The 26,062-nt window shown below is 34.1% G+C and overlaps 2 protein-coding genes and 2 long non-coding RNA genes across 6 annotated transcripts in view; 2 read left to right on the top strand and 2 right to left on the bottom strand.

Moving 5' to 3' along the window:
- Positions 1-11,326, bottom strand: part of LOC134272238 (uncharacterized) — a 31,189-nt gene extending 19,863 nt beyond the window's left edge. The window contains exons 1-2 of the mRNA XM_062754491.1: positions 10,178-11,326; positions 9,811-9,862 (exon numbers count right to left, since the gene is read on the bottom strand). Coding sequence (XP_062610475.1) covers positions 9,811-9,862; positions 10,178-11,326 — 1,201 coding nt within the window. The remainder of the gene's footprint in view (positions 1-9,810; positions 9,863-10,177) is intronic.
- On the top strand, positions 145-2,199 carry LOC134272259 (uncharacterized). Its single transcript, XR_009993157.1, has 4 exons — positions 145-226; positions 948-1,104; positions 1,628-1,802; positions 1,922-2,199. It is a non-coding gene; the product is annotated as an uncharacterized LOC134272259 (long non-coding RNA).
- Positions 1,451-9,160, bottom strand: LOC134272249 (uncharacterized). Of its 2 annotated transcripts, none has more exons than XR_009993156.1 (5): positions 8,921-9,160; positions 8,694-8,803; positions 7,130-7,252; positions 5,489-5,598; positions 1,451-2,169 (listed from the first exon to the last, which is right to left on the bottom strand). It is a non-coding gene; the product is annotated as an uncharacterized LOC134272249 (long non-coding RNA). The 2 variants fall into 2 exon arrangements; XR_009993153.1 differs by having other exon boundaries at positions 7,130-7,255; positions 8,921-9,158.
- Positions 11,327-16,570: 5,244 nt separating the features above from the next.
- LOC134272223 (mitochondrial inner membrane protease subunit 2-like) overlaps positions 16,571-26,062 on the top strand; it is a 29,085-nt gene continuing 19,593 nt past the window's right edge. For both annotated transcript variants that reach the window (XM_062754474.1, XM_062754483.1), the window contains exons 1-3: positions 16,571-16,689; positions 19,954-20,099; positions 24,005-24,117. In XM_062754474.1, the coding sequence (XP_062610458.1) occupies positions 19,971-20,099; positions 24,005-24,117 (242 nt within the window). In that variant the 5' untranslated portion in view covers positions 16,571-16,689; positions 19,954-19,970. The remainder of the gene's footprint in view (positions 16,690-19,953; positions 20,100-24,004; positions 24,118-26,062) is intronic.

The following is a 26,062-nucleotide window of genomic DNA, read 5'->3' as shown; positions in this document are numbered from 1 at the left end:
CTCTCTTAATTAGAGAGATATCTCTTCAGATTTTCAAAAAGAGATATCTTTCTACGCTAAAGAGATATCTCTTTTAATGAAAGAGATATCTCTTTTCCAATCACCCTTAAAATAAAATAACTAATTCTCCCGTTAAAAACGAAAGCGAAACAGGAAGTAATGTCTGTTAAGTCGTTCGTTTTCTGGTTATTGAAAAGAAGAGGATAAAATGGACTGATTGATACAGGTAAACAACGTTTAATTGCTTTATTGTTTTAAGCGAAAGAAACAGGATTTCAAACCAAAACGTCCCCCAAAGATTGGTTCCATATTATATTTATTTCATTTATTTAGCTCACAGGACAGCTGAGCCGGGGATATAGAATGCGAAGTCAATAAAAAACAAATTCGAAATAGGCCTACATGCACCCAATTTCATCGATCACGGGAATACAGCATTGATTACTACGTCGATTAAACATAATCCTGATAGAATTAATGTTCTTTTTTAATTAATTAATACTCCGAAAATAAAAACGTCCAACATTACTTCTTTCATGTAAACAGGGATGTATATATTCAACTTCAATATTAACTGTAGGACGTTAAACGACATACATGTACGATCAATATATTAACTGTAAAGCCTTATGACCCCCTTCCCAAACACAGGCACCTGAAGTATGGATAATACCCCCCCCCTTTTTTAAAAATATTTTTTTTTAAATTTAACAAAAAAAAAGGGGGGGTATCATCCATACTTCAGGTGCCCGTGTTCCCAAATACTCTTACAATTATGAGAAAGACATTTTATTTATAGGCATTAGAAATAGGAATTTTCTTATTTGTCTTAGCTAGAACAATCCCCAGTTAATCCAATGTTGTCACCAAACAGGTCTGCACTGGGTCCATAAGACATTCATCATTCAATGGTAGAACATTTTATCTACATTTGTCATATTTTATAGAGATCCAGGAGGTACTGAAAAAGGGACAATGCTTCGACTGAATGTGTCATCCATGTACCAGTATAGACCTGTTAATGAGGCATATCCAATAATTCTTATACTCATGAAGAGTGCGGCAACTCCCAAGTAGTTAAGGATGGCACTCATTTTAAATCAGGTACAGGATAATTTTTTGGGCTGCACTTTTCTTTACTTCAATATTTCAAACTTACTAGTTAAGTATCAAGTCCACAAAAGCTCAAACACCATGGTGAATCAATGGGCCATAATGATAGTTAAATTTGTCATATGCTTTCTTATTAAATTATCAATTTGAAATTTGATTGGTAAAAAACATTTATTAACAAGTACAATTCTTCTACTGTGTGCCTGTCATCCCAACAATTGCAAATGCACATCGATAGGTTCTCCATGAAAATTGCTAACTGTGCAGAATGGTTGCACATTTTTTCAATGAACGACATTTTCTTAACATTGAATCCTTCAGTATAACAAGACAAATATTGCATGCTTATTTTAATTAATACAATATAAATAAACTTAAGAACAAATTTAAGGATTGAAGTTTAATTTGTATATTTGGTAGTTACATGCGTAATTAGTTTTACATATAAAGGATGTACACAAGCATTTTATAACATTGAAAATATTCAAGAAAGTATTCTCTTAATTTCTTGTAGATCCTCACTTCTAGGATGTTTTCCATGTTCTTGTGAAAAGTGTTTTACATGGCACCATTCAGCTACAAATACTTTGCCGGTGGAACTGTGACATCAATCAACTGCTCATGCCACTGCTAATTGGCAGAATTTCCTTTTGGACAAGCAAACTGTTTCAAATATTTTACACCTGCAAGTTAGTACTTATGAAATTTTGTTTGCAGGAAGCTAAAAGCTAATGAGTATTGAAAATACAAGCCAGATAAAGTACAAAAGTGTTGATACAAGTCATTTAGAATTTTCAATTCTTTGCAGGTAGAGATGAGTGTACTGGAAGTTTTTTTCGGGATCTTGTCCGACATCATAGGTACAACTGGTCACTGTGCTTTCTTGGTTATATAAGCAGGCATATTGTTAAAGCGGTGACACATGTAGCTTCAAATGATGCTTGACTGTTTAAGTGTTTTTCTTTGATTTATAAGTAAACCTGGATTGATCTCTGATGCAGTAATATAGAGCCATGTCCATTCTTTAATATTCCATCATCCCACTGTCACAAAGTACTGAAATAAAAATGATTTTGATTTTAAAAATTTTTGGTTTTTATATGTAACATAAAATTCTACAGAAATTCAAATATTAAAACTACTTCAAAACAAGATGTGTTTGTGAAACAATATGCACCAGGCGGCAACAAATTCAAACAAGTTTTTTTGAGCATATAGGTCATAGTCAAGGTCACAAGGTCATTGGCCTTGGTGTCATTTGAAAGAGCTTAATTAGTGGAGTATGCAAATCAAATATGAAGTCTCTATCTTTAACGGTACAAAAGGTATGGTGAAAGTTCAAAATGGTATTTATAGCATTAAAGTCACATTAAAGGTCAAAAGTTCACTGGCCTTGGTGTCATTTGAAAGAGCATAATTAATGAAGAAGGCATTCCAAATATGATTTCTCTATCTTAATGTATCAAAAGTTAAGGCGAAAGTTTAAAAAAAAAGCTATTTTTAGCATATAGGTCACAAGGTCATTGACCTTGGTGTCTTTTGAAAGAATTTAATTAGTGGAGTAGGCATATTAAATATGAAGTCTGTATCTCTCATGGTTCAAAAGTTATGGTGGAGGTTAAAGTTGACAAAAGACAAACAGACATAGAAACAGGATATAAACAATAGACAATAATTCACTTATTTTATGATTGTGTATATTAATGTGACTGAATTTTGGAATCAATTTGTACAAAGGTTTAGTGTCATTGAAAAAGATTACAAAATATCCAAAAGAACTGTTTTACTTGTTAATATAGAAGGAAGTTGTTTAGAAAATTTTCTTTTATTAGTTGCAAAAAATTTTATTTACTATTCAAGATCACAAGATAGTAAACCATTATTTATTGATGCAGTAAAGTTATTCAAGTATTACAGAAACATAGAAAATGTTGTGAAAAAGTTTTTCAATGTACATGATGTAAGGACAAAATACTCAGTAAATGGGTCCTGTATGATAATGTGTACAACAAGTGATGCAAAAATCAAAATTGTAATTACTCAAGCCCTAGAGGGGCTTGAGTTATCTAAAACGATGCTAGGTCATCGATATATTAAGTTTTAAAACACGAAAATATAGTATTTCAAGGTAGAGAAAAATATTTCTAGAAACAAAAATGAAGCTTATCTTGAAAACTTTTGTATATTCATAGATATTAAGTGTTTAATGTTGGATTCTTTTCTATGGCGTATGAACAACGAGTGAAGCCCCGCAGCCGCAACAGCTTCTATACAGAGATTTTGCGCTTTCCTTAGCGTAGGAATCTCAGGTAACTTTCAGTCGCCGACAAAGCATCCATGGACGAGTCCACTGGTGACTCTGAAAGGTGACGGCAGGTTACCCCATCGTTAACAATTTCTACAATATGCTTGGCCACAAAATGCCCCCCCCCCCCCCCCAACTGATATTGTAACTCACTTGCCTGTAAATGATGTGTACTTTGAGTGACAATAAAATAATAGCACAAAATAAATTTATTAATGATAAATTCTCCCTCATACGTACGTTTGTTTTTCTAAAAAATAGCATTATCGTCAGTTTGGTAATGGAACCTATATAACTTCTTTTGGATTCGTACGGAATATGTATTGGACATGTCGCACAGCTGGATGAATCCGTAGTCACGTGGATTAGTTGCAGCCCGCCCCCCCCGCCCCTCTTTGAAAAAACTTTTCTACAGGCTTGTAACAAGCTGTTTGGATTGATGTATATTAAATGTTGTCATAGGCGTCGGAAGCAAACTGAAAGTGGGTGGGGGCCTAACTGAAAGGGGGGGGCTAAACCAACAAAATTACATAAACCCCAATTTTCAATGCCAGTTCCGACGCCTATGGTTGTGATGTACGTTATTAAGCAAAAAATTCAAAAACTGTCTATAGTTTCAGGCGCGGATCCAGAATTTTTTCCAGCTCAGTCAAAAAAAAAAATCCTATCCCAGAAATTTCTTGACAAGCCAAAAAAACAAGAGTAAAACTTGCCTAAACGTCAAAAACCTATTTCGTGAGGGGGGGGAGGGGGGGGTTAGTACTTTTCAAACCCATTTTACACATATTGATATTCGTGTTTACCAGGGGGGGTCTGCATTTTCCAAGAGGGGTCCATGGTAACTTTTTCCTTGTTTTAGTATATACATTTTTAACCTGGTAAATTCCAGGGGGGGGGGGTCCTGACCCCCCCCCCCTAGATCCGCGCATGAGTTTGAAGTATATTAAATGTCTAAATAAACAAATATTTCATTAAATTGAGAAACGGCAACTATCCCCTATAAAATATTCCTGAAAGTGTAGAACGTAAGTTCATCTTAAAAAGTAGTACGATTAATTATATTCAATATTCAATATATGAATTTTGTTTCAATTACCTGTATTTTATTCAACAGAAGATTGAACTTAATAGCCCTCATCTTATACCATTTTAGGATATTAATTAATGACACTTCCTAGCTGACTTTCTACAGCTTGAGTATCTCTGACGTTTTGTCAGTATATACTTGTTTTTTATTAATTTATATCTACACATTTGGGTACATCTGTTTTGTTTTTGGATAAATTGTATGTTTAACTGTCATATGTTTACATATATGTACATTTATTATGCCCCCCCCCCCCCCCTTTGAAGAAAGGAGGGCATATTGCTTTGCGGCTGTCTGTCAGTCCATTTAGTTTCCATTCATTTTCTTCACAACCATTGCACTGAAATGAAATTTGGTATACAGCCTTACAGGTATATCAGATGAATGTCTAGGTCAAGTTCTGTTTTGGGTATGATCATCTCGCCATTTTTGACAGAGTTATACCCCTTGGCCTTAGAAAAATTCCAATTACTTGCAGTTTCTGTTCATTTCCTTTGCAGAGGTTGCACATAGTGAAATGCAATTTAGTATACAGATTTATCAGATGATCATGAATATCTAGGTCAAGTTCTCTTTTGGGTATCCTTGCACCATTTTTGACAGAGTAATGCCTTTTTGGACTTAGATAAAAAATTCCAATGTGGGGGGAGGGGGGCATAAGTATTTTACAAACATCTCATTATTTTTAATTTTAGAAAGTGCACTGTGTGAGTGTGTGCAATTGTGGTGGTGAGTGGGTGAAAATTGTCTTGTGTTTGTACAGTGTATATATGGATATGGAAAATGCTTCAAAATAAAGCATTTAAAAAAAATTTTTGGAAAGTATGGCAATCATATACCATGCAGTACTCAGAAATGCTAAATAAAAGGCTGCGTAGAAGAAAAAAAAATTATTAAAACTACCAATCAAATAAGTATTAAATGTAAATCTTCTAAGATGAAGGTTTTGCTTTGTCAGATTCTTTGCTTATAGGGACACTTACCTTTAATAATGTCATGACAGGTGAGGCACATGGCTGGTCTTCATGCTGGATCAGTTCTTAGTTAAAACCATCCAGTATTGCCCCAAGATTGCCAGATGTACAGACAAAACCTGTAATTTAGCAAGCTTCTGTAATATTGAATTATTACATAGGCCATAGTTGTATGTGCAACTGATAATGATGTAGGACTAAGGTGCCTGACAAATAATGAGTTATAAATCTTACAAATATCCATTTATTTGATACAAATCTTAACTTTCTTCATTAAATTTTATCAATGATTTTACAAGAAAATCAGAATAAAAATTGTCCTTTTTATACATAAAAAATATTTTCATTTCAAATCTTTTTATTTAAAAATATTTGTTGCATTTTCATATTTAGGGTACCCTTCCTAGGCCAACAATAAAAAAAATGATTTGTTTGATGTACTCTGACCGACCTGTTAAAATAGCCCCTACCCATTTGCATTCATTTCTTAGGGGCACTTAAATTTTTTTAACACCCCCCTTAATTTCCATAGATGTTTTAAAGATAAGGTATCATATTTTTTTTTTAGGATGCTTTTTAATTTAAAAATACAAAGTCTTTGTAACTAAATGAAAACATTAACAGATTTCTGAGTCTGTGGTTTTAAATATGACAGTTATCAATTTATTCAATGCTGTAAGACATAAGAAAAAAAAACTAGAAATATGTCCACAGGACAGGAATGCCCGCCAAGGGTATATTAGTCATGCAAAATGAAAATTTGTATGAAATTTGATCAGAATATCTTGAAAAATGTTACAGTTGAATTGCTTACATCAGTATGTATCAGCATATGAAGTTTGACACTAATTTCAGAGATGTGAGGTCATGGTCAAATAAAAGGTCAACGTCATGTTGATGCAGTTGAATTGCTTACATCAGAATGCATCACCATATGAAGTTTGACACTAACTTAGGAAAATTGAGGTCAAAGTCAAAAGAAAGGCCAAGGACAAAAAATGTTTGTTTCAGTTGAAAAGCTCTCATCAGTATGGTAAGTTTGATACGAATTCATGGGTATAGCGAAGTCATCTTGGATTCCCAGCTATAAATTTTCAATGAATTTCTTATACGATTATAATGAATTATGGATATAGCGAAGTAATTTCATAGGTCCCAGCAACTTTGTTATAACCGAGTTTTGCTGTAACACCATCTTGAATGGTATGTTTAAAACTAAGTTAAACACTAATTTAAGAAAAGTGAGGTCAAGGTCAAAGGAAAGGTCAAGGACAGAAAATGTTGATGCAGTTGCATAGCTCTTATCAATATCTATCAGCAAAGTTTGATGAAATATCTTGTATAGTTTCTTTGAAACTGGGCTTTGAACTGAGCTAAACGCAAAGTGTGACGCATGGACAGAAAGACAGAAGACAGTCATGACAAACACTATATGCCCTGGCCATAATCATGGTGGGGCATAAAAAAACTACCGGTACCTACCAACCTACCTGCCAACCTTGATAAAAGTGGGTAGGAGTACATCAAACAAATATATTTTTAAAGCTGGCCAGTTGTTGACTAGTATATTAGTCATTTTGATATGCTATGTCTTATAAAAAATAAAGTTTATATTTGTCTTAGAACTTATTTGTTGCATCAATTTCATACCTGTATTTGATTTGCATTGTTTTGGATGCTGATGATTCAAAGTCAGTATAGTCTTAGGTGCTGCTGACTTTGGATCTCTTAGGAACTGCATCTTTTATCTGTGTTACTGGTTCTCTTGTACCTCTGCTATAAAATAAGTTTACAGTTGTGTAATATCAGTGAATAAATTGAACAGACAGATTGATTGTTTATTGTTTATCGTTCCTCTCAAGAATTTTTCACTCATATGGAAACGACAGTGGAGAGCTGCAAATTTTGTCCTAATGACCTATACTCAGCACTCAGGGCCATTGACTGATTGAGCAGGAAGGGATCTTTTTTGTGCCAACACCTGACCTACTGCAACAAGGGGCCACAGTTATACTGTATCATCCCAAGGACAGGTCTCCACATCCCACAGTGGGATTCAAACTCATGATGTAAGGATCAACACCTTATTTCGCGACTCTACTAGAGCAGACACTCTAACCACTGTGCCATGCAGGCGAATTTAAACAGACAGAAAAATTTACCAAAATCCATAAACCATGTTCTATAAACAGGAAACATACTCTCTAAAGTGAGAAATATGGTCATCTAAATTTTATTTAATGCAGAGAGATGGCAAAATATATGAACATCTTATCCTTGTGAAATAGATCTAAATTGCTACAAACATTTAATGCTCAAAAAAATAATCCATTAATACAAAGCAGGTTAAAATTTACTGAAAGACAAGATGTGTTTGTGAAACACTGATGCCCCCGTACGGCAATTTAGCGACAGTTAAGCTTTCTCAAATGCAAATCAAATATGTTAATTGTACCAAACTAAGGTCTTTTCACAAGAAATGAGAAATGTAAACACTAACTACACCTGCTCCAGGGTTATGACCAATGTTAACATCTTAAAAGATAGGACAAATTCCGGGTCAAGGTCAAAGGGTCAAGGTTGTTGTGTTCTAAAGAAAGGCCTTGTCTCAAAGATTATGTATGGGAAGTATGAAAGCACTGGCCCTTACCGTTCAAAAGTTATGGCCAAGGTTAAAGTTTGTAAAAAGTAGGTCAAACTTTAAGGTCAAGGTCAAAGGGTCAAGATTCTTGATATCCAATGAAAGGTATTGTCACAAGGATTACACATGTGAAATATGAAAGCTCTAGCCCCAACTATTCAGAAGTTATGGTCAAGGTTAAAGTTTGTAAAAAGTAGCTCAAACACCAAGGTCAAGGTCAGATGGTCAAGGTTCTTGAAATCAAATGAAATGTCTTGTCACACGGATTAAATTTGTGAAGTATGAATGCCCTAGTCCTAACCCTTCAAAAATTTCTGTCAATGTTGTATTTTTAAAGTGGGTCAAACTCCAAGGTCAAGGTCAAAAGGTCAAATTTGGTGGTACCCAAAGAAAGGTCTTTACACAAGGAATATACATATGAAATATGAAAGTCATAGCTCCACTAAATCAAAAGTTATTGGCAAGGTTAAAATTTTTGCTGACAAACAGACAGACAGACAGACAGACACGACAAAAACTAATTACCCCCGAAACTCCGTTTACGGGGGCATAAAAGGTATATTAAAAAATTACCCAAACAAAAGTGATGCAGCCACAATATCATAAATATGACGTTGGTTCCCATCAATGACAAAACTCCTCTATAATCAGCTGATGAATAACATCTCGGATTCAAGAGAAATCTGTTAACAAATTAAGGCAAAAGATAATTTTGAAATTATTTCATTCGGTTAAGAATAAAACACTTCATTTTCCCTCAAAATAAACAAGAAACGTATGACACTTTCTGATTTGTTTACCTGTATTTCGATCGAAATATTCCTGGTGGACGCTCGCACCCAATTTCTTATGACATGAAATTCATACATCGTAAGTCGGACAACGTTAACCCTTCGGCTTTGTAAAACTATTTAATTTCCCCCTGAAAGCTGTGTGTAAACCAGAAACATGCTGAACTCAATACACATTCACCATGACCATGTGCGAGGAAGTGAAAATTATCGTAAAATCTCGCGAGTCACGTGACGAGACTTACAGACTCTGGACCGAATTTTCTCAGCTTTTGAAATAATGAATAAAAAGTTCACTTCCGGTTAAGGGAGAAGTCATTTCAAATGGAATTTAAATAAACATAATGAAGAGAGATATCTCTTTGCAATAAAGAGATATCTCTTTTTGCTTCAGAGATATCTCTTTTAGACCCTTTTGAAAGATATCTCTTTCACTTTGAGAGATATCTCTTAAGATAAACTTAGAGAGATATCTCTTTTACTTAAAGAGATATCTCTTTAACTTGGAAAGATATCTCTCTAAGTGAAAGAGATATCTCTCTAGGTGAAAGAGATATCTCTCTAGTTGAAAGAGATATCTCTCTAACGATCAGAGATATCTCTTTAACGTTCAGAGATATCTCTTATTACGAAAGAGATATCTCTCAAGGAGAAAGAGATATCTCTCAAAGAAAAAGAGATATCTCTCTAAGTATAAGAGATATCTCTCTAACTTTAAGAGATATCTCTTTCTTATAGAGATATCTCTTTAGAATAAGAGATAGCTCTTTAAGTTGAGAGATATCTCTTATTTTTAAGAGATATCTCTCTAAAATGAGAGATATCTCTGTAATTTTCAGATGAAATTTATTTTCCGAATAAATAGTAAAAGGGCTTGCCATACTTCTGAGACACCATACCTGTTCCTGGTTTAGCAGGAGTGGAGCCAACTTCCTTCCTCATGTGCTGATCCTGAAAGTTTTAATTGTTATTCAGTATGTTAAGAGAGCTGCTCATGTAAATCAAGATGTAAAAATAAATTGATACCTAACTTGAATCATGCATATTAATTATAGCTATATATATTTATAGTGTTTTCTATCCAGCATTAGCTTCTCAAAGGCATTCAGTCCTTCTTCCATCATTACATGATTGTTTCGAATATTGAGTATTATTTTTTTTGAATAGTTACCAAATGAATATAATACCCTGGTAATGCTTTTGAAATACAATACTCGGTAAATAAGAGAATCCATCTCTCTACTGTAACAAACATTTCTAGGTTACCTTGCTTCTCTCAGATGTATCCCTGTCCGTTAGACTCCTACTTGTAGACCCAACGTCCACCTCCAGAGACAAATCCAAGCTACTTCCCTCTTCACCTCCATTTGCTCCTGTGGAGCTACTTTGACTCGTGCTGCTTTGTCCTTGAGATTCTTGGATACCACTTTGTCTATCCAGTGTATCCACTGATGCAGCTTGTCGTCTGCCATTGGTCAATGGTGAACCCTCTCTGACCTCTGACCTTTCCTCTCCCTGTTCTTGGACTACAGATCTACCTTGTGAAGTATGGACAACAGGCATATCATAATACCTCACTTCTTTCTGAGGGAACTCTGGAGAGGAAATACTTTGCATGTACATCTCAGGTGTTGGTGCTGGGCCATACATTTGCTCAAACCTTTGATTAAAATCATCCAAGAAATTATCATTTCCTGTGAGAGCTGCAATCATGGCATTTCTTCTCTCCTGGAACTTTGCCATGGCTGATTTTACCATGCCAATGACTTGATTCCGTACAAATGCAGGGTTTTTTTCCTTACAATAGTAATCAATGCCTCGCATCATAGTCAGGCCTGTTGGAATAGAATATTCCCCAGTTTTGGGGTCTGCAGTTAAAACTGGCCTGATACAGTACATCTTTTGATTTTTGACAACCTTTGAGCAATGTCCAGTTGGTGTTGTGGGATCAAGTCTCGTTTTTCCAATACCTTCACTGGTGAAAAATTGCAGCTTTTTGTCTGAACAGTAATTCTTGGTAAGGAAGGGTAAGATGAACATTGCTCTCTCACATATATCGTGAACATTATCATCATGGGCGGGAGGAAACTCTTCACTGTCATGAGGCTCGATTTTTACATTTGCCCCATTTTCTATTGTATCTACAATATTTTGAAACCAGATTCTGAATTCCGCAAATTTTGAAAAATCCTCTTTGGCCGATACAAAAACAAAGTGAACCAGGTGGAAATGCTCCACAGGTTCGTGTGTAGCACTGCTGGGGTATCGTGGATCATTCCTGTAGACTTCAGCATCATTTATTCTGTTTGGTCCACTGTATTGGTGGTTTGGTGGTGTACGATGAAATCTCTGGTGAATAGGTTGAGCATCTGTTTCTAAGCTTAAGTCTCTTCGAATACTGGTACCAGTAGCCATGATTTAGTTGTATCTATAGGAAAGAAAATAAGAATATTTCAAGCAGTTGCCACTACCGGTAATAAATACAGCAAAACTCAGTTATAACAAAGTCACTGGGACCGCTTTATCCGTAATTCGTTATAACCATATGAGAAATTCAGTAAATTTGAATAGCTGGGGATCTAAGATGACTTCGCTATATCCGTGAATTCGCAATATCCGTGTTCGTACTAAACGAGTTTTACTGTATAATCATATATCAAGTACCTTAATAAAAATATAGTTTTGGAACATTTCCCATTAATACTGTTAAATCTTAAAAGACTCAATCTAGATTCTCTGGTGACAGTTACAAATGAAGTAAGACCTGTTATCAAAGGCACTAGCACAAGACCAAATCTAACATGAAGAACCTTGAGAAATGTAACAATCCTGGTTTCATCTCACAAAGGATGTATCTCATCTATAAATAATTTAATTTTACTTGTAGCACGTCATTTGATTGGATAAAAGATTTTCTCCATTTTGTATAACATATAACTTGCCTACGTCACAATGAGTTACGTCAAAAAACGTATTACTCCGCTTGACGTTACTTTTAAAATTTAATCAATGTGAAGCCTTATTCTGGGGGTAAAATTATCTCATTGTCTGCACTGAAATTAAATTATAAGGAATGATTCAGAAGCTTATTTCAACTTATATTATATGATATAAGAAAACTTGGGGCAGTTTACGCTTTTTTATAAACCGCTTCGCGGTTTATAAAGACTTAACTGCCCCAAGTTATGTTATATCGTATAATATAAGTTGAGATAAGCTTCATTCCTTAAAAGCAAATCAGAATTACATGTACTTATTTTCATTTGCTGAGTGGGGAATTTATTGGTCAAAGGAAAAATAAAATGTAGAAGCCTATATTTTGATTTCCGGGCCTAAATGAATTGAGAGCTACAACAGCCAATTTAATCTACAGATCTAAGCACCAAATATTAGCCCTTTCACAGTAACTGCGGTACTACTCTTCTACAGGGCAAATTAATAACGTTTGGCATTTAGTTGATTATACGATAATTAAAACAGCCTTTTCAAAAAAATTGCTTTAGCCTTTTACGTCATAATTTCACAAAAATAGCCAATATCATTTTGCCCTGCAAAAGAGTAGTACCACAGTTATTGCGAAAGGGTCTGTTATCATTAGTCGTTAGTGTCTTATTCATCAACTTTTTTATAATATTCAGGTACAAATATTTCATTTACCCCGGTAATCTAGTTTAAAATTATATCATAAGTTTGTCACATTGTAATCTGGCATTATCCTGTTATTAGCATCGCGATGCTAATAATTTTTGACGTTATTTTACGTAACGTCAGAAGCGTTAAATGAGTTAATATTTTAACATTTAATGATTTTAAATTGTTGGAAGTAAAATTTAGAGGAAAAAAATAATTTAAATACCACCAAACTAATTCGCACCGCGATGCTAATAACAGGAGTATATATAGAGAGACGACGTTTCTAAATATCAAGATTATAAGCTCCACAAAGGGAAGTATTCCCGGGAAAAGGGTTTCTTTGGGGGATACCATCAGAAAAAAATGGGGCTTGGCTTTTTTGGGGGGATCACTCTTAAAATGACACGTTTTAATGAACAAAATACCTCCAAACTAATTAGCATCGCGATGCCAATAACAGGAGTATATATAGAGAGACGAGGGACATTTAAATACCTGAAAACTAATTCGCACCGCGATGCTAATAACAGGAGTATATATAGAGAGACGACGTTTCTAAATATCAAGATTATAAGCTCCACAAAGGGAAGTATTCCCGGGAAAAGGGTTTCTTTGGGGGATACCATCAGAAAAAATGGGGCTTGGCTTTTTTGGGGGGATCACTCTTAAAATGACACGTTTTAATGAACAAAATACCTCCAAACTAATTAGCATCGCGATGCCAATAACAGGAGTATATATAGAGAGACGAGGGACATTTAAATACCCGAAAACTAATTCGCACCGCGATGCTAATAACAGGAGTATATATAGAGAGACGATGTTTCCAAATATCAAGATTATAAGCTCCACAAAGGGAAGTATTCCCGGGAAAAGGGTTTCTTTGGGGGATACCATACAAAAAATGGGGCTTGGCTTTTTTGGGGGGATCACTCTTAAAATGACACGTTTTAATGGACAGAATACCTCCAAACTAATTAGCATCGCGATGCCAATAACAGGAGTATATATAGAGAGACGAGGGACATTTAAATACCTGAAAACTAATTCGCACCGCGATGCTAATAACAGGAGTATATATAGAGAGACGACGTTTCTAAATATCAAGATTATAAGCTCCACAAAGGGAAGTATTCCCGGGAAAAGGGTTTCTTTGGGGGATACCATCAGAAAAAATGGGGCTTGGCTTTTTTGGGGGATCACTCTTAAAATGACACGTTTTAATGAACAAAATACCTCCAAACTAATTAGCATCGCGATGCCAATAACAGGAGTATATATAGAGAGACGAGGGACATTTAAATACCCGAAAACTAATTCGCACCGCGATGCTAATAACAGGAGTATATATAGAGAGACGATGTTTCCAAATATCAAGATTATAAGCTCCACAAAGGGAAGTATTCCCGGGAAAAGGGTTTCTTTGGGGGATACCATCAGAAAAAATGGGGCTTGGTTTTTTTGGGGGGATCACTTTTAAAATGACACGTTTTACTGCTTAAAATACCTCCAAACTAATTAGCATCGCGATGCCAATAACAGGAGTATATATAGAGAGACGAGTGACATTTTAAATACCGCAAAACTAATTCGCATCGCGATGCTAATAACAGGAGTATATATAGAGAGACGGCGTTTCCAAATATCAAGATTATAAGCTCCACAAAGGGAAGTATTCCCGGGAAAAGGGTTTCTTTGGGGGATACCATCAGAAAAAACTGGGGCTTGGTTTTTTTTGGGGGATCACTCTTAAAATGACACGTTTTACTGCTTAAAATACCTCCAAACTAATTAGCATCGCGATGCCAATAACAGGAGTATATATAGAGAGACGAGTGACATTTTAAATACCGCAAAACTAATTCGCATCGCGATGCTAATAACAGGAGTATATATAGAGAGACGGCGTTTCCAAATATCAAGATTATAAGCTCCACAAAGGGAAGTATTCCCGGGAAAAGGGTTTCTTTGGGGGATACCATCAGAAAAAAATGGGGCTTGGCTTTTTTGGGGGGATCACTCTTAAAATGACACGTTTTAATGAATAAAATACCTCCAAAGTAATTAGCATCGCGATGCCAATAACAGGAGTATATATAGAGAGACGAAGAACATTTTAATACCCCAAAACTAATTCGCATCGCGATGCTAATAACAGGAGTATATATAGAGAGACAACGTTTCCAAATATCAAGATCATAAGCCTCACAAAGAGAGAGATTACAACATATTTTTTTGGTTTCACAATGCATTCAGTTTTCTTAAAAGTGTAGTAGACGATCGTGATGAGCGACTCTTCAATGTTCTACCTCTACTGAAGCGTGCGGGATTTCTTTACACTGTCACGCAACGTACAAACAAAGGACTTTTACTTCCTAACCTGTTCTGGAATACGTTGTACATTGAAATCCGTGCAGAAATAAAATATCCGATATGAAAATTTTAAATATGTTACTTTATGAATGAAATTGATCAGAAAAAGAATAAATGAGAGTACTAAAATGTATTATGCATTTACATGTAATCGCAATGGATAGCATTTATTCCGTATATGAAGACATTAAATATATATTGAATTTTGAAAGTTTTGTTTTTGAAGACCTTGGAATTTATTCCGTTATCAATTATCTCAACTTATTTCTACATAACGGAATAAAGTACATATAATGAATTTTGATACTTTTGTTTATGAAGACATTTATTCCGTTAAATGTTTATCTCAGCTTATTTATAACGGAATAAAGTGCATATATTGATATTTGATAGTTTGTTTATGAAGACATTTATTCCGTTAAATGTTTATCTCAACTTATTTATAACGGAATAAAGTGCATATATTGATATTTGATAGTTTGTTTATGAAGACTTTTATTCCGTTAAATGTTTATCTCAACCAATTTATAACGGAACAAAGTGCATATATTTAATTTTGATAGTTTGTTTATGAAGACATTTATTCCGTAATATATTTATGTCAACTTATTTTTAACGGAATAAAGTGCATATATTGAATTTTGCAGTATAGTTTTGCATGTTTTGTTTATGAAGACATTTATTCCGTTAATACATTTATCTCAACTTTTTTTTATAACGGAATAAAGTTCATATATTAAATTTTGATAGTTTTGTTTATGAAGACATTTATTCCGTTATATATTTATCTCAACTCATTTATAACAAAATAAAGTACATATATATTGAATTTTTTAGTTATATAATTTATAGTTTTGTTTATGAAGACATTTATTCCGAATTATCAAAAATGCATTATTTTTTATACCGTACTTGAGAATAAGGTTATTTCTAAAAATATCACGGAAGTAACCAATTTCCCATGCAGAATTGTCTTTCGTTCCTCTGTCAGACATGACTTATGTATAAGCCGATGACAGAGAGTGGGAATTAACGGAATAAGCATAAAATCCATAAATATTGTTGTTTAAAGACTAAATTTTTAATTCTAAGCTCGCAAAATTATAATTTTATTTACGTCAACAACGTCAACAACGTCAAAAATTATTCGCATCGCGATGCTAATAACAGGATAATGCCTGTAATCTTTATAAAAGTAATCGGTAAAGTTGAAAATAACAAAAATTATATTTAAATATTTCTCTTAAAATCGTCTGTATTTAACACCTAGGCGCACATGAAAGATGGTATTTCATTTATTCTGAATTTCCTCTAATTTTCCCAACTTTCTCTTCAAAGTTAAATGTTAACATTAATTTATCTATGTGTGTAAGTCGTGTACACACTTTTTCTAAGAAATAATGTACACAAGAAACCAAGTTTGTTATATTCTGGTAAACATAAGTATAGGAAAAGTGGGGAAAATTTTACTCACTAGTCTTGATACTTTTTTATTTTTAGTATCGTGAGGATGTTTGCTTTTTGCTGATTGTTGTAAAGTAAAATAAAAACTTGGTCTATTATTCACCTCTATAGAATATCAAATAAATTATTTCCCTTAAGATAAGGATAAATTTTAGTAAATGTGATTAAAAAAAATCTAAATTGAAATGCAGCACGAGTTTTTACGACATTTACCAGAAGCCATTGAAAAGAAAGGAGTGGAGATTCTTCGTTTGAACAAGGCCAAAGTTTTAAAACAGAGAATATGCAAATTGAAAAGGGCATATAAGGTGCTACAGTTTTAGATAAACTTACTTTTTTATGTTTACCAAAATGTACAATCAAAACTTTGATGACAACAGCTTAAAAAATGATAAGCAAGGTGACATGTGCACGGACCGAATTTTCTCTATGTTGTGTAACATGCAGTCGGTCGAGTGAGAATAGTATCAGACTACAGTACTCTACATGTAGGTGATGTCACGACGGTGTCCCCATCTTTGGAACAAGTGAATTAATAAGTGCCTAACACATTAGCTGCAGATCTGTAGCTTTATGGTTTTATAGATTTGTCTTTGACCATAACGCTACAGATCCCCTAGTTCACTTTCCAGCATCAGTCAGTCAACAACCTTTCATTCCTTAATTCTAGGCACATTATTTAACTAATCTGTATATTTTATCTATCTCCCAACCAGTTATAGTCGTCTCTACAAGTGATAAACTCGCTTCATTAAAATTATTTGTTAGATTGCTGAAAAATGACTTCTGGGAGGTGGATAAAATAAACATGTTGGCTACAGAATGTGTCTAGAATTAGGGAGTGAAAGGTAGTTGATTGACCAATGCTGGAGAGTGGAGAAATTCTCTCCAAAAGTGCGCAAAAAATATTACACCGTAAATTGCACCTTTTTTGCACTACGGGATCTGTAGCGTTATGGTCAAAGACAAATCTATAAAACCATAACACTACAAATCTGCAGCTACTAACACATATGATCACCATATCCGTTGTATTTTCAAAGTCTCACATATATTAACGTTATATCTATAGTTACTAGCTCAAAGTTGCAAGTTATAAACTTTGCAATGGAGAATATAAATTTCCGATTTAGCGTTCATAAAATCAGAGATGATGCAGTGTTTCTGCAAAAAATTTTAACCAAGGGTCATTATGACCCTTTGATATAAAGTTTTGGGAGTCAAAACGATTTTTTGAGGGTCAAAATATATTCTGGTTTTGCTTACAGTTCTCATATTAGCATATTACATGTATAAAAAAAAAAAATAATAAAGTAAAATATAATTGATACATGTATACTTCTTTTATTTACCGGTACACTGTCACATTTTACCGATTACACCATTAGGGTTTTGTGAATACCTCAATCAAAAGATAACAATTGAAAGTGATTGATTGCTTTACAAAACTGTTTATTAATGAATTGAACTTTACTCACCATTATATTACCATAATTAGCCTTTTTGACAAAGCCAAGCTGATATAAATATGCCGATGTAAGACTGAACATGCTGAAGGGCCATTTTTATCTGCACTTCCGGTTTTGTTAAGAATTACTAGATAGATCGTACAAAAGAATTTAATAGATTGTTGACGTGGAAATGCCGATTTCAATCACTGCCACTTTGAAATTAAACTAAAAGCAATGATTAATTCCTAGAAAGTTGTCCAGAATGTAAATTAAATATGTAAAATATCTTCTTCTATGAAGGCATCAATATTGAACTGGATTTTTAAAATTTGTTTCAATTTTTTTTTCTGCGTCATGATGACCCTTTAGGTGACGTTTTTGGGGGTAAAAAGTAATTTTTGTGCGTAAAATACGCAGAAATATGCGTTAACGGAAACACTGTGATGTCATTGCCATGTATCAATGGAGTGAAAATGAATAAAGTTTTTAAAAAAGCATCTGTTTTGGTTTGTTTCGAGAACATAGGGCTCTGCTATTCTTGCAAAGCTTTCTGGTGGGATGAACGTCGGACATCTCAGCCCAATGACACCTCGGCTCTGACAGCTAGGTTGCCCAAGATTTGAGACGGCCCATACATAAGACACTTTGACCCAAGCAAAATTTCATTACAAAATATAATTATATTGTAACAAATATTTATGTATTAATATGAAGAGAAACAATGCCAAATGATATGATAACATACAATTCTTGTAATTTTTGGTCAGCCAGTCATGGCCGAGGTGTGAAACGTGACAGGTGGAGGTGTCATTGGGCTGAGATGCCTGTCTATGGTGGGATTTATGCTTTTTTCTCATTTATGTTCCCTTAAGTTTGCTGATAAAGAAGAAGGTACATTTTCAATACAAATAAGCCCTGTATTTTTCCAAAAATATGAAAGTGATTTAAGAAATTAAAATTCATTCTTTCTGAATCATAGGAATTCCATGCAGTAAGAATACTCAAATTGTTTTTCTCATTTGACCTCCTATATGCTAATTGTGACGTTATTAACTGGTGCATTTTCCCGTATTTTCTTAAAAAGTTGCAGAAGACATTCATTTTCAGTGAAATTTTCTTCCAGAAAACGTACTCTGCCACCGTCGCCCAGAAAGATTTTGGTATGTGTGATTTTTCAAAACAGTTTACATAATATATCCAAAAATTGAAGTGGGCGACGGTGGCAGACACTTTTTTCTAAAGGAAAATAAGCACAGAAATGAGTCATTCTGAGGCTTTTCTGCACCAAACGTAGAAATCTACCGAATTTGTGACGTCATATTTTCAGAATGGTCCTCCATCATGCCGTATTCTTTAATGATTTATCATATTCATCTACTTAACTATTATTAAAGCCAATTTCACAACTTTTTAAGAACATTAAATTTTAGGGCACAATAAAGCCCAAACCGTACCTTCTTCTTACTGCGTGATTCCTGTTAATTGTTAGATAAAAGTCTTGCATTTCATCAGTCAAAAATAAATGACCAACTTTTGAATATTTTTGAAAATTTTTTTATTTTTTCGGGTTCAAATTCAAACTATATAATGAAGATGACAGATGTTGAGAAATAAATTAGTCTGGGTGTTTGTTTGTAACAGAACAAGAAAGAAATGAAAAAATATAAATGTATCTCTCTTCATAATTCCCCAAATCAGCATTCAGTTCATACTATGTCTTGGGTATCAGAGTTTAACATAAGGATATATGGGGGGTGGGGTGTCTTTTTCTCAAGAGCAGCAAAACCATGTGTCTATAGTCATATTAACTATCATAATGGTATATATCTTGAGGTAGTGTCCATTTAGGTAACCCCAAGAGGTAGGGTGGGACTTCTTCCATAAGATTAATGACACCTGTGATGTAGGGGTAGGTTACAACATGGATCAAAGTTTTACGTAGGAATAAAAGTATTATAGATAAAAATCTACTGAAGAAGAACAGTAGGGCCATACTGAGTTGTGGTCCGTGAATCTCATGATTTGATTTATATGTGACACACTGACACTCTGTAATTGTCCCACATCAAATTTGATGAGTATTGTACATGTGAATTATACTGATTTGACTAAATGTTGTAGATCACCAGTGTGTAGGGATGTCTAGAGAGACGCTGAAGACGATTTGTAAGATAGGACTCGGGGTCACTATGACGGCCATCACTGGCTTCTACGCCTTAGAGGAGTCCATTGGTTATGTCAGCAGGGTAGATGGCATCTCAATGCAGGTATTGAGTTATATGCGTTTTGCTTTAGCTTATTGATACTATATACTGGTACAATATATAATATGAAATACACATTTTTAGGTCACCTCAACGTAAGTTAGGGGGAACTTATGTGATACCTTCGGCATCCCAGGTTAAGGTTTTGGGAGCAGTTTTCTTTTTAAGTACTTCTGTACCCTACATTGATCAAATATGCATGGAAGATACTTGTAATGTGTTTTATTATACCACTCAAGGTTTCAGAAGCTGCAATTTTAGCTAAGGAATGGCCAGGTTAATGTTTTTGGAGCAGGTTAACATTTTTTATGCAGTTTTTTGTGCAGATCTGATTTCCAACTAACTCTAAGCCCTATGTTGACCAAACTTGCATGGGTGATTCATCTAAGGATGCATACTATCTGGCTTGCTTCAGATGCTGGATCTGACCTACATTTTCCAGATGAGTGAACAGGTTATATTGTTTGGTGCAGATCTGATTTCCGAGTTAACTATAAGCCCTATGTTGACCAAACTTGCATGGATGATACATCTAGGGATTCACACTAATAATTGCATCTCAATTTTCCAGATGAGTGATTTTTGGATGTACACTTCTTAGATTATTAGTTTAATGTGGGGCTTTGCCTTACTTAAAGACCACCATTTGTTGAGGTGAGCTCTGTAATCTCTGATTACTTATGCTTCTGAATCAGTGATGCTCTGGATGTATAATGCTCTAAAAACTGGAGGAAAACAAGCAAGAACATTCCAAATTTCGATATTCAAATGCATCTAGATAAATTAGGCAATTTAGTTGTTGTTTTATATCCCTTTCTTGGTTCTTGAGGTCATTGAGTAGTGATTGAGGGAACTTTATTGTGCCAAAGCCTGCGATGGCATGGGGCCTCGGTTTTTAAGATCTAATGCAAAGGACCCACAATTTTCACTTCAAAGTGCCAAGTGCTTGACAAAGGAAGAGTTGCTACCTATTTTTTATCGGCTTAGGTCAGTATTGGCCAGCTAGGGTTCAAACCCACGACCTTCTGATCACAGAGTGAATGCACTAAAAACTGACCTACTGTGTCAGTCAGATGCATAATTACATGTACCGGTATATTATACACTTATCCAATGGTTGTGAGTGGGATAGCTCTTTTATCAAACCCGCGACAGGGAACTATTCCCCGAGGGCTTGCCCGAGGGGAATAGTTCCTGTCAAGGGTTTGATGAAAGAGCTATCCCACTCACAACCAGTGGATAAGTGTTTTATTATACTGATGTATATTACAATTTCTAAGGTTTGAATTTTCTTTGGAGTTAGATAATACTGCAAGAATGAGCTGAAATCCTGATGACGTCACAATGCTACTGAAGTCATTATGACATCATCAGGCTTTGGATTTAACGCTGGAAATTAAAATTGGCGTCAAAAATTGCATGAAAATTTTCCGAAGGGTGGGTAGCAAAAACTATACCCCGGGGTATAGCTTTCTATGCGGGGAAATTTTCAGACTATTAAGAATAGTTATTTTACCTTCTGAACTTTATATAGGAAACATTTTAACAGAAGTATAATAACAAAAACTATACCCCGAGGTATGGCTTTACTATGCCAGGACTATCAAAGATAGCTATTTAACCTTCTTAACTTTATATAGGAAACATTTTAACAGAAGTATAATAAAGATGTTTATTGACTGTTCAAGAGTTTAAGATCGAAGAACAAGAAATAATTCCTATCCAATAAATGTTTTATGCATGCTTGATCCATATTCTTGTACATATTTAAGTATAATGTGTTAAATTTCATTTATTATTTCTGTTGATTTTTAGCTCTACTGTTCAGAGACCAGAAGAGCTTATGCAATAGTAATGCATCCGGCGTCCGTCCGTCTGTCCGTCTGTCTGTCTGTCCGTCTGTCCGTCTGTCTGTAAACAATTTTTCAAAATGCTACTCCTCCTACAGTTTTGATCTGATTTCAATATAACTTGACACACAAGTAGACTACACTAAGATACATAATTCTGTGTATCGGTTTTTGATTTCGATAAACGGTGTTGCCGTGGTTACTAAAAATAGAAATTTCTGTGAAATTCTTTCAAAATGCTACTCCTCCTACAGTTTTGCTCTGATTTCAATATAACTTGGCACACTAGTAGACTACACTAAGATACATAATTCTGTGTATCGGTTTTTGATTTCGATAAACAGTGTTGCTGTGGTTACTAAAAATAGAAATTTCTGTGAAATTCTTTCAAAATGCTACTCCTCCTACAGTTTTGGTCTGATTTCAATATAACTTGGCACACAAGTAGACTACACTAAGATATCGGTTTTTGATTTCGATAAACGGTGTTGCCGTGGTTACTAAAAATAGAAATTTCTGTGAAATTCTTTCAAAATGCTACTCCTCCTACAGTTTTGGTCTGATTTCAATATAACTTGGCACACAAGTAGACTACACTAAGATACATAATTCTGTGTATCAGTTTTTGATTTCGATAAACGGTGTTGCCGTGGTAATTAAAAATAGAAATTTCTGAGAAATTTCTTTCAAAATGCTACTCCTTCTACAGTTTTGGTCTGATTTCAATATAACTTGGCACACAAGTAGACTACACTAAGATACATAATTCTGTGTATCGGTTTTTTATTTCATTAAACGGTGTTGCCGTGGTAACTAAAAATAGAAATTTCTGAGAAATTTCTTTCAAAATGCTACTCCTCCTACAGTTTTGGTCTGATTTCAAAATAACTTGGCACACAAGTAGACTACACTAAGATACATAATTCTGTTTATCTGTTTTTGATTTCCATGAACGGTGTTGCCGTGGTTATTAAAAATAAAAACGTCTATAAAATTTTTTCAAAATGCTTTACTCCTCCTACAGTTTTGGTCTGATTTCAGTATAACTTGGCACACAAGTAGACTACACTAAGATACATAATTCTGTTTATCGGTTTTTGATTTCATTAAACGGTGTTGCCTTGGTATTTAAAAATAGAAATTTCTGAGAAATTTCTTTCAAAATGCTACTCCTCCTACATTTTTTGGTCTGATTTCAAAATAACTTGGCAAACAAGTAGACTACACTAAGATACATAATTCTGTTTATCGGTTTTTGATTTCGATAAACGGTGTTGCTGTGGGTACTAAAAATAGAAATTTATGTGAAATTCTTTCAAAATGCTACTCCTCCTACAGTTTTGATCTGATTTCAATATAACTTGGCACACAAGTAGATTACACTAAGATACATAATTCTGTTTATCTGTTTTTGATTTCCATGAATGGTGTTGCCGTGGTTGTTAAAAATAAAAACGTCTATAAAATTTTTTCAAAATGCTTTACTCCCCCTACAGTTTTGGTCTGATTTCAGTATAACTTGGCACACAAGTAGACTACACTAAGGACATAAAGAGACTTTATCAAGGATCATTATTCTATTTATTGCTGTTGTAAAGTTTCAATTCCCAACTGCTTAAGTACATTTCTCTTCCTTTGCTATAAGTACAAACCAGTAGAGCTTCAGTCTCGACAGAGACTTCTGGTTAGCATGTAACATATATTAATTAACACATTAATTTTTTTGCCTAAATATTGGCAAATAAGTTGTATTTTTGCATCTGAAATTATCATGATTAATTTCATTCATTGAAAAAAAAATAAACTATTATATCTAGAATTAGTTGCAATTATTATAAATCAATCGGCAGTGAATTAGTCAAGAGTTGTGTCCCTTTTGCTAGTACATAGAATACAAAGAGTTTGTCACAAAAATTATATATAAAAATGTCTGTATAATTTTGTCATGTTTATAGGGCACATTAATGCATTGATACACCAGTCGGCAATGTATAAGTCAAGAGCTATCTTCCCTTTTGCTATTGACTTAATAAAATTTATTTATTATTTTTGTTGTAGGACACATTAAATCCAAGTAAATCCAAGAAACAGCATGACTACGTTTTCTTGAGCAAGTCACACAATCTTCTGAAGAAAGGAAACATAAAACATGGCGATATTGTGTCTATCAAGTAAGTTACTATTTCATGTATTTAAAAGTATCAGATGTTAGATTGAGTGCATAAATCATCTGCGGACTCTCTTTGAACTCCACATATTTTTGTGTGTGTTTAGGGTTTGCTACATAGAATTTTATGTATATATGCTGTATTTTTTGTGGTTAAAGAAAAAGTTCATACAGGGTTGCCCTTAAAGACCCAGGGGCCAGGGAATATCCTCACCTATAATGATGTAATCTCCCGGCTCCAGGGCCATAAAACTTTGAACAGCAAATTTTTTTTTCTCATTCTTATTTTTAAAAAAAGGGATTAATAGTGGAAAGTGAGATTAAGATCAAAACTGAGCTTTATAGGTTTAAAAAATCATATCATATATTTTTCTGTGTTAATTAAGTCATGTATACTTTCACAATACTTCTTTTTTTGTACAAATATATGTACATATTTCAAGCTTCTTTGTCTTTTTTAATAGTTTTTCATACATATAAATAATGAAAGCACTTTTTCATGTAAGATTTCAGATTGTTTGTAATAAATTTTAAATAATTCTAAAAGAAAAGTATGCATCATGCATCTGTATATATATATATATTTCCATTTCTAATTTTTTTCTCTGTGATAACTCTTTGAAAGTTGTCGGAGTTTATTTCTTGATAATTCTGCCGGAATGTAAATTAGGCAGGTCGATAGGTTAGGAGCTAAGGAGGCCTAATATGCATGCAAATCTCGTGCGCATCTGTCTCTGTGTCTGACGCTAAGGAGGCTAAATATGCATGTAAATCTCGTGCGGCTGCCTTTGTGTTTGACGTCAGTGGGCGAGGACTATTGAAATAAGCATGGAAGTCCTCGTGTGATTTAAGTCTATGTCTACATTTTTAAAGTCTAAATCTGCTATTTTATTTCACAATGAAATGGAAATATAAGGAATCACTGTCTAGTTTTGAGAGTATGCCAGGGACATCAACAATAGTGAGAAACATGGAATAATTTTAGCATAACGGGCTTCGCCCGTTATGCAAATTATCCCATGTTTCCCACTATTGTTGATGCCCTGGCATACTCTCAAAACTAGACAGTGATTCCTTAAATAAATAAAATTTTGCAAATGATGTACAGATTATTTAGAATAAAGAAACTGCTTGATGAATAATTATCATTAAACGATGTATTGTCAATTAACAACGATTATTTTCATCTTATTTTGATACAAAATAGTAAATACAATTTATAAATGAGTCAAATGCTGACTGAGTGTTTTCATAGTTACTAATTGTTATTCCAATATTTACACACTGAATCGATGACAGATTTTTCCATTATTTCCTGATCTTGACAAGAAGCACATGGTGGGTGTGACAGGTCAGCAGGGGATGCTCACTCCTCCATGGCATTGTCTGTTGACAATAATGACTAATGTTTGAGTCTAAACTCTTGCAGGTGCTTTTCCACATCAATTGCTTAATTTCCCATAATTCCCCTTGTAGTATTTACTTTTCTTAATGGTCTCTATCTAGCAAAGGTCTCTATCTAGTTTTCAGCTTGCAGAGAAAGTGGTCCCCAGATCTAACCATAACAGAAACCTGCATCACATTTATTGATTTAACAGATGACAAATCTCATATCTCATGTTTGCTTTGATTTCTGCTCAGTTGTCCAATTATCTTAGGTTTTTTTCTCTTGAACTATTATTGTTCTTTTAGTTTAAAAAAAAATGTCCAAATGCAAAACAGCTGTTAATTTTTTAGTCTGCTTTACAGTGAAGTATTGACTATTGTGGCGAATTCAGGGAAAGTTGTATTGAATTTTGATTTTTGTTTTCCGTGTTTGCATGATTATGCCTGTGGGAATATGGCCACATGTAGTTTTCGTGAGAAAAAGAGATTTCATGGTGATTGAAGCGAATGTCACAGTGGCCTTATTCCCTAAAGAGGATTACAGCACTACAAAGTCACAGTGG

Source organism: Saccostrea cucullata, unplaced genomic scaffold, assembly GCF_032062105.1.
Source record: "Saccostrea cucullata isolate Sc308-1 unplaced genomic scaffold, CSIRO_AGI_Scuc_v1 ctg696, whole genome shotgun sequence".
Lineage (NCBI taxonomy): Eukaryota > Metazoa > Mollusca > Bivalvia > Ostreida > Ostreidae > Saccostrea > Saccostrea cuccullata.
This window is presented reverse-complemented; position numbering and strand designations above follow the sequence as displayed.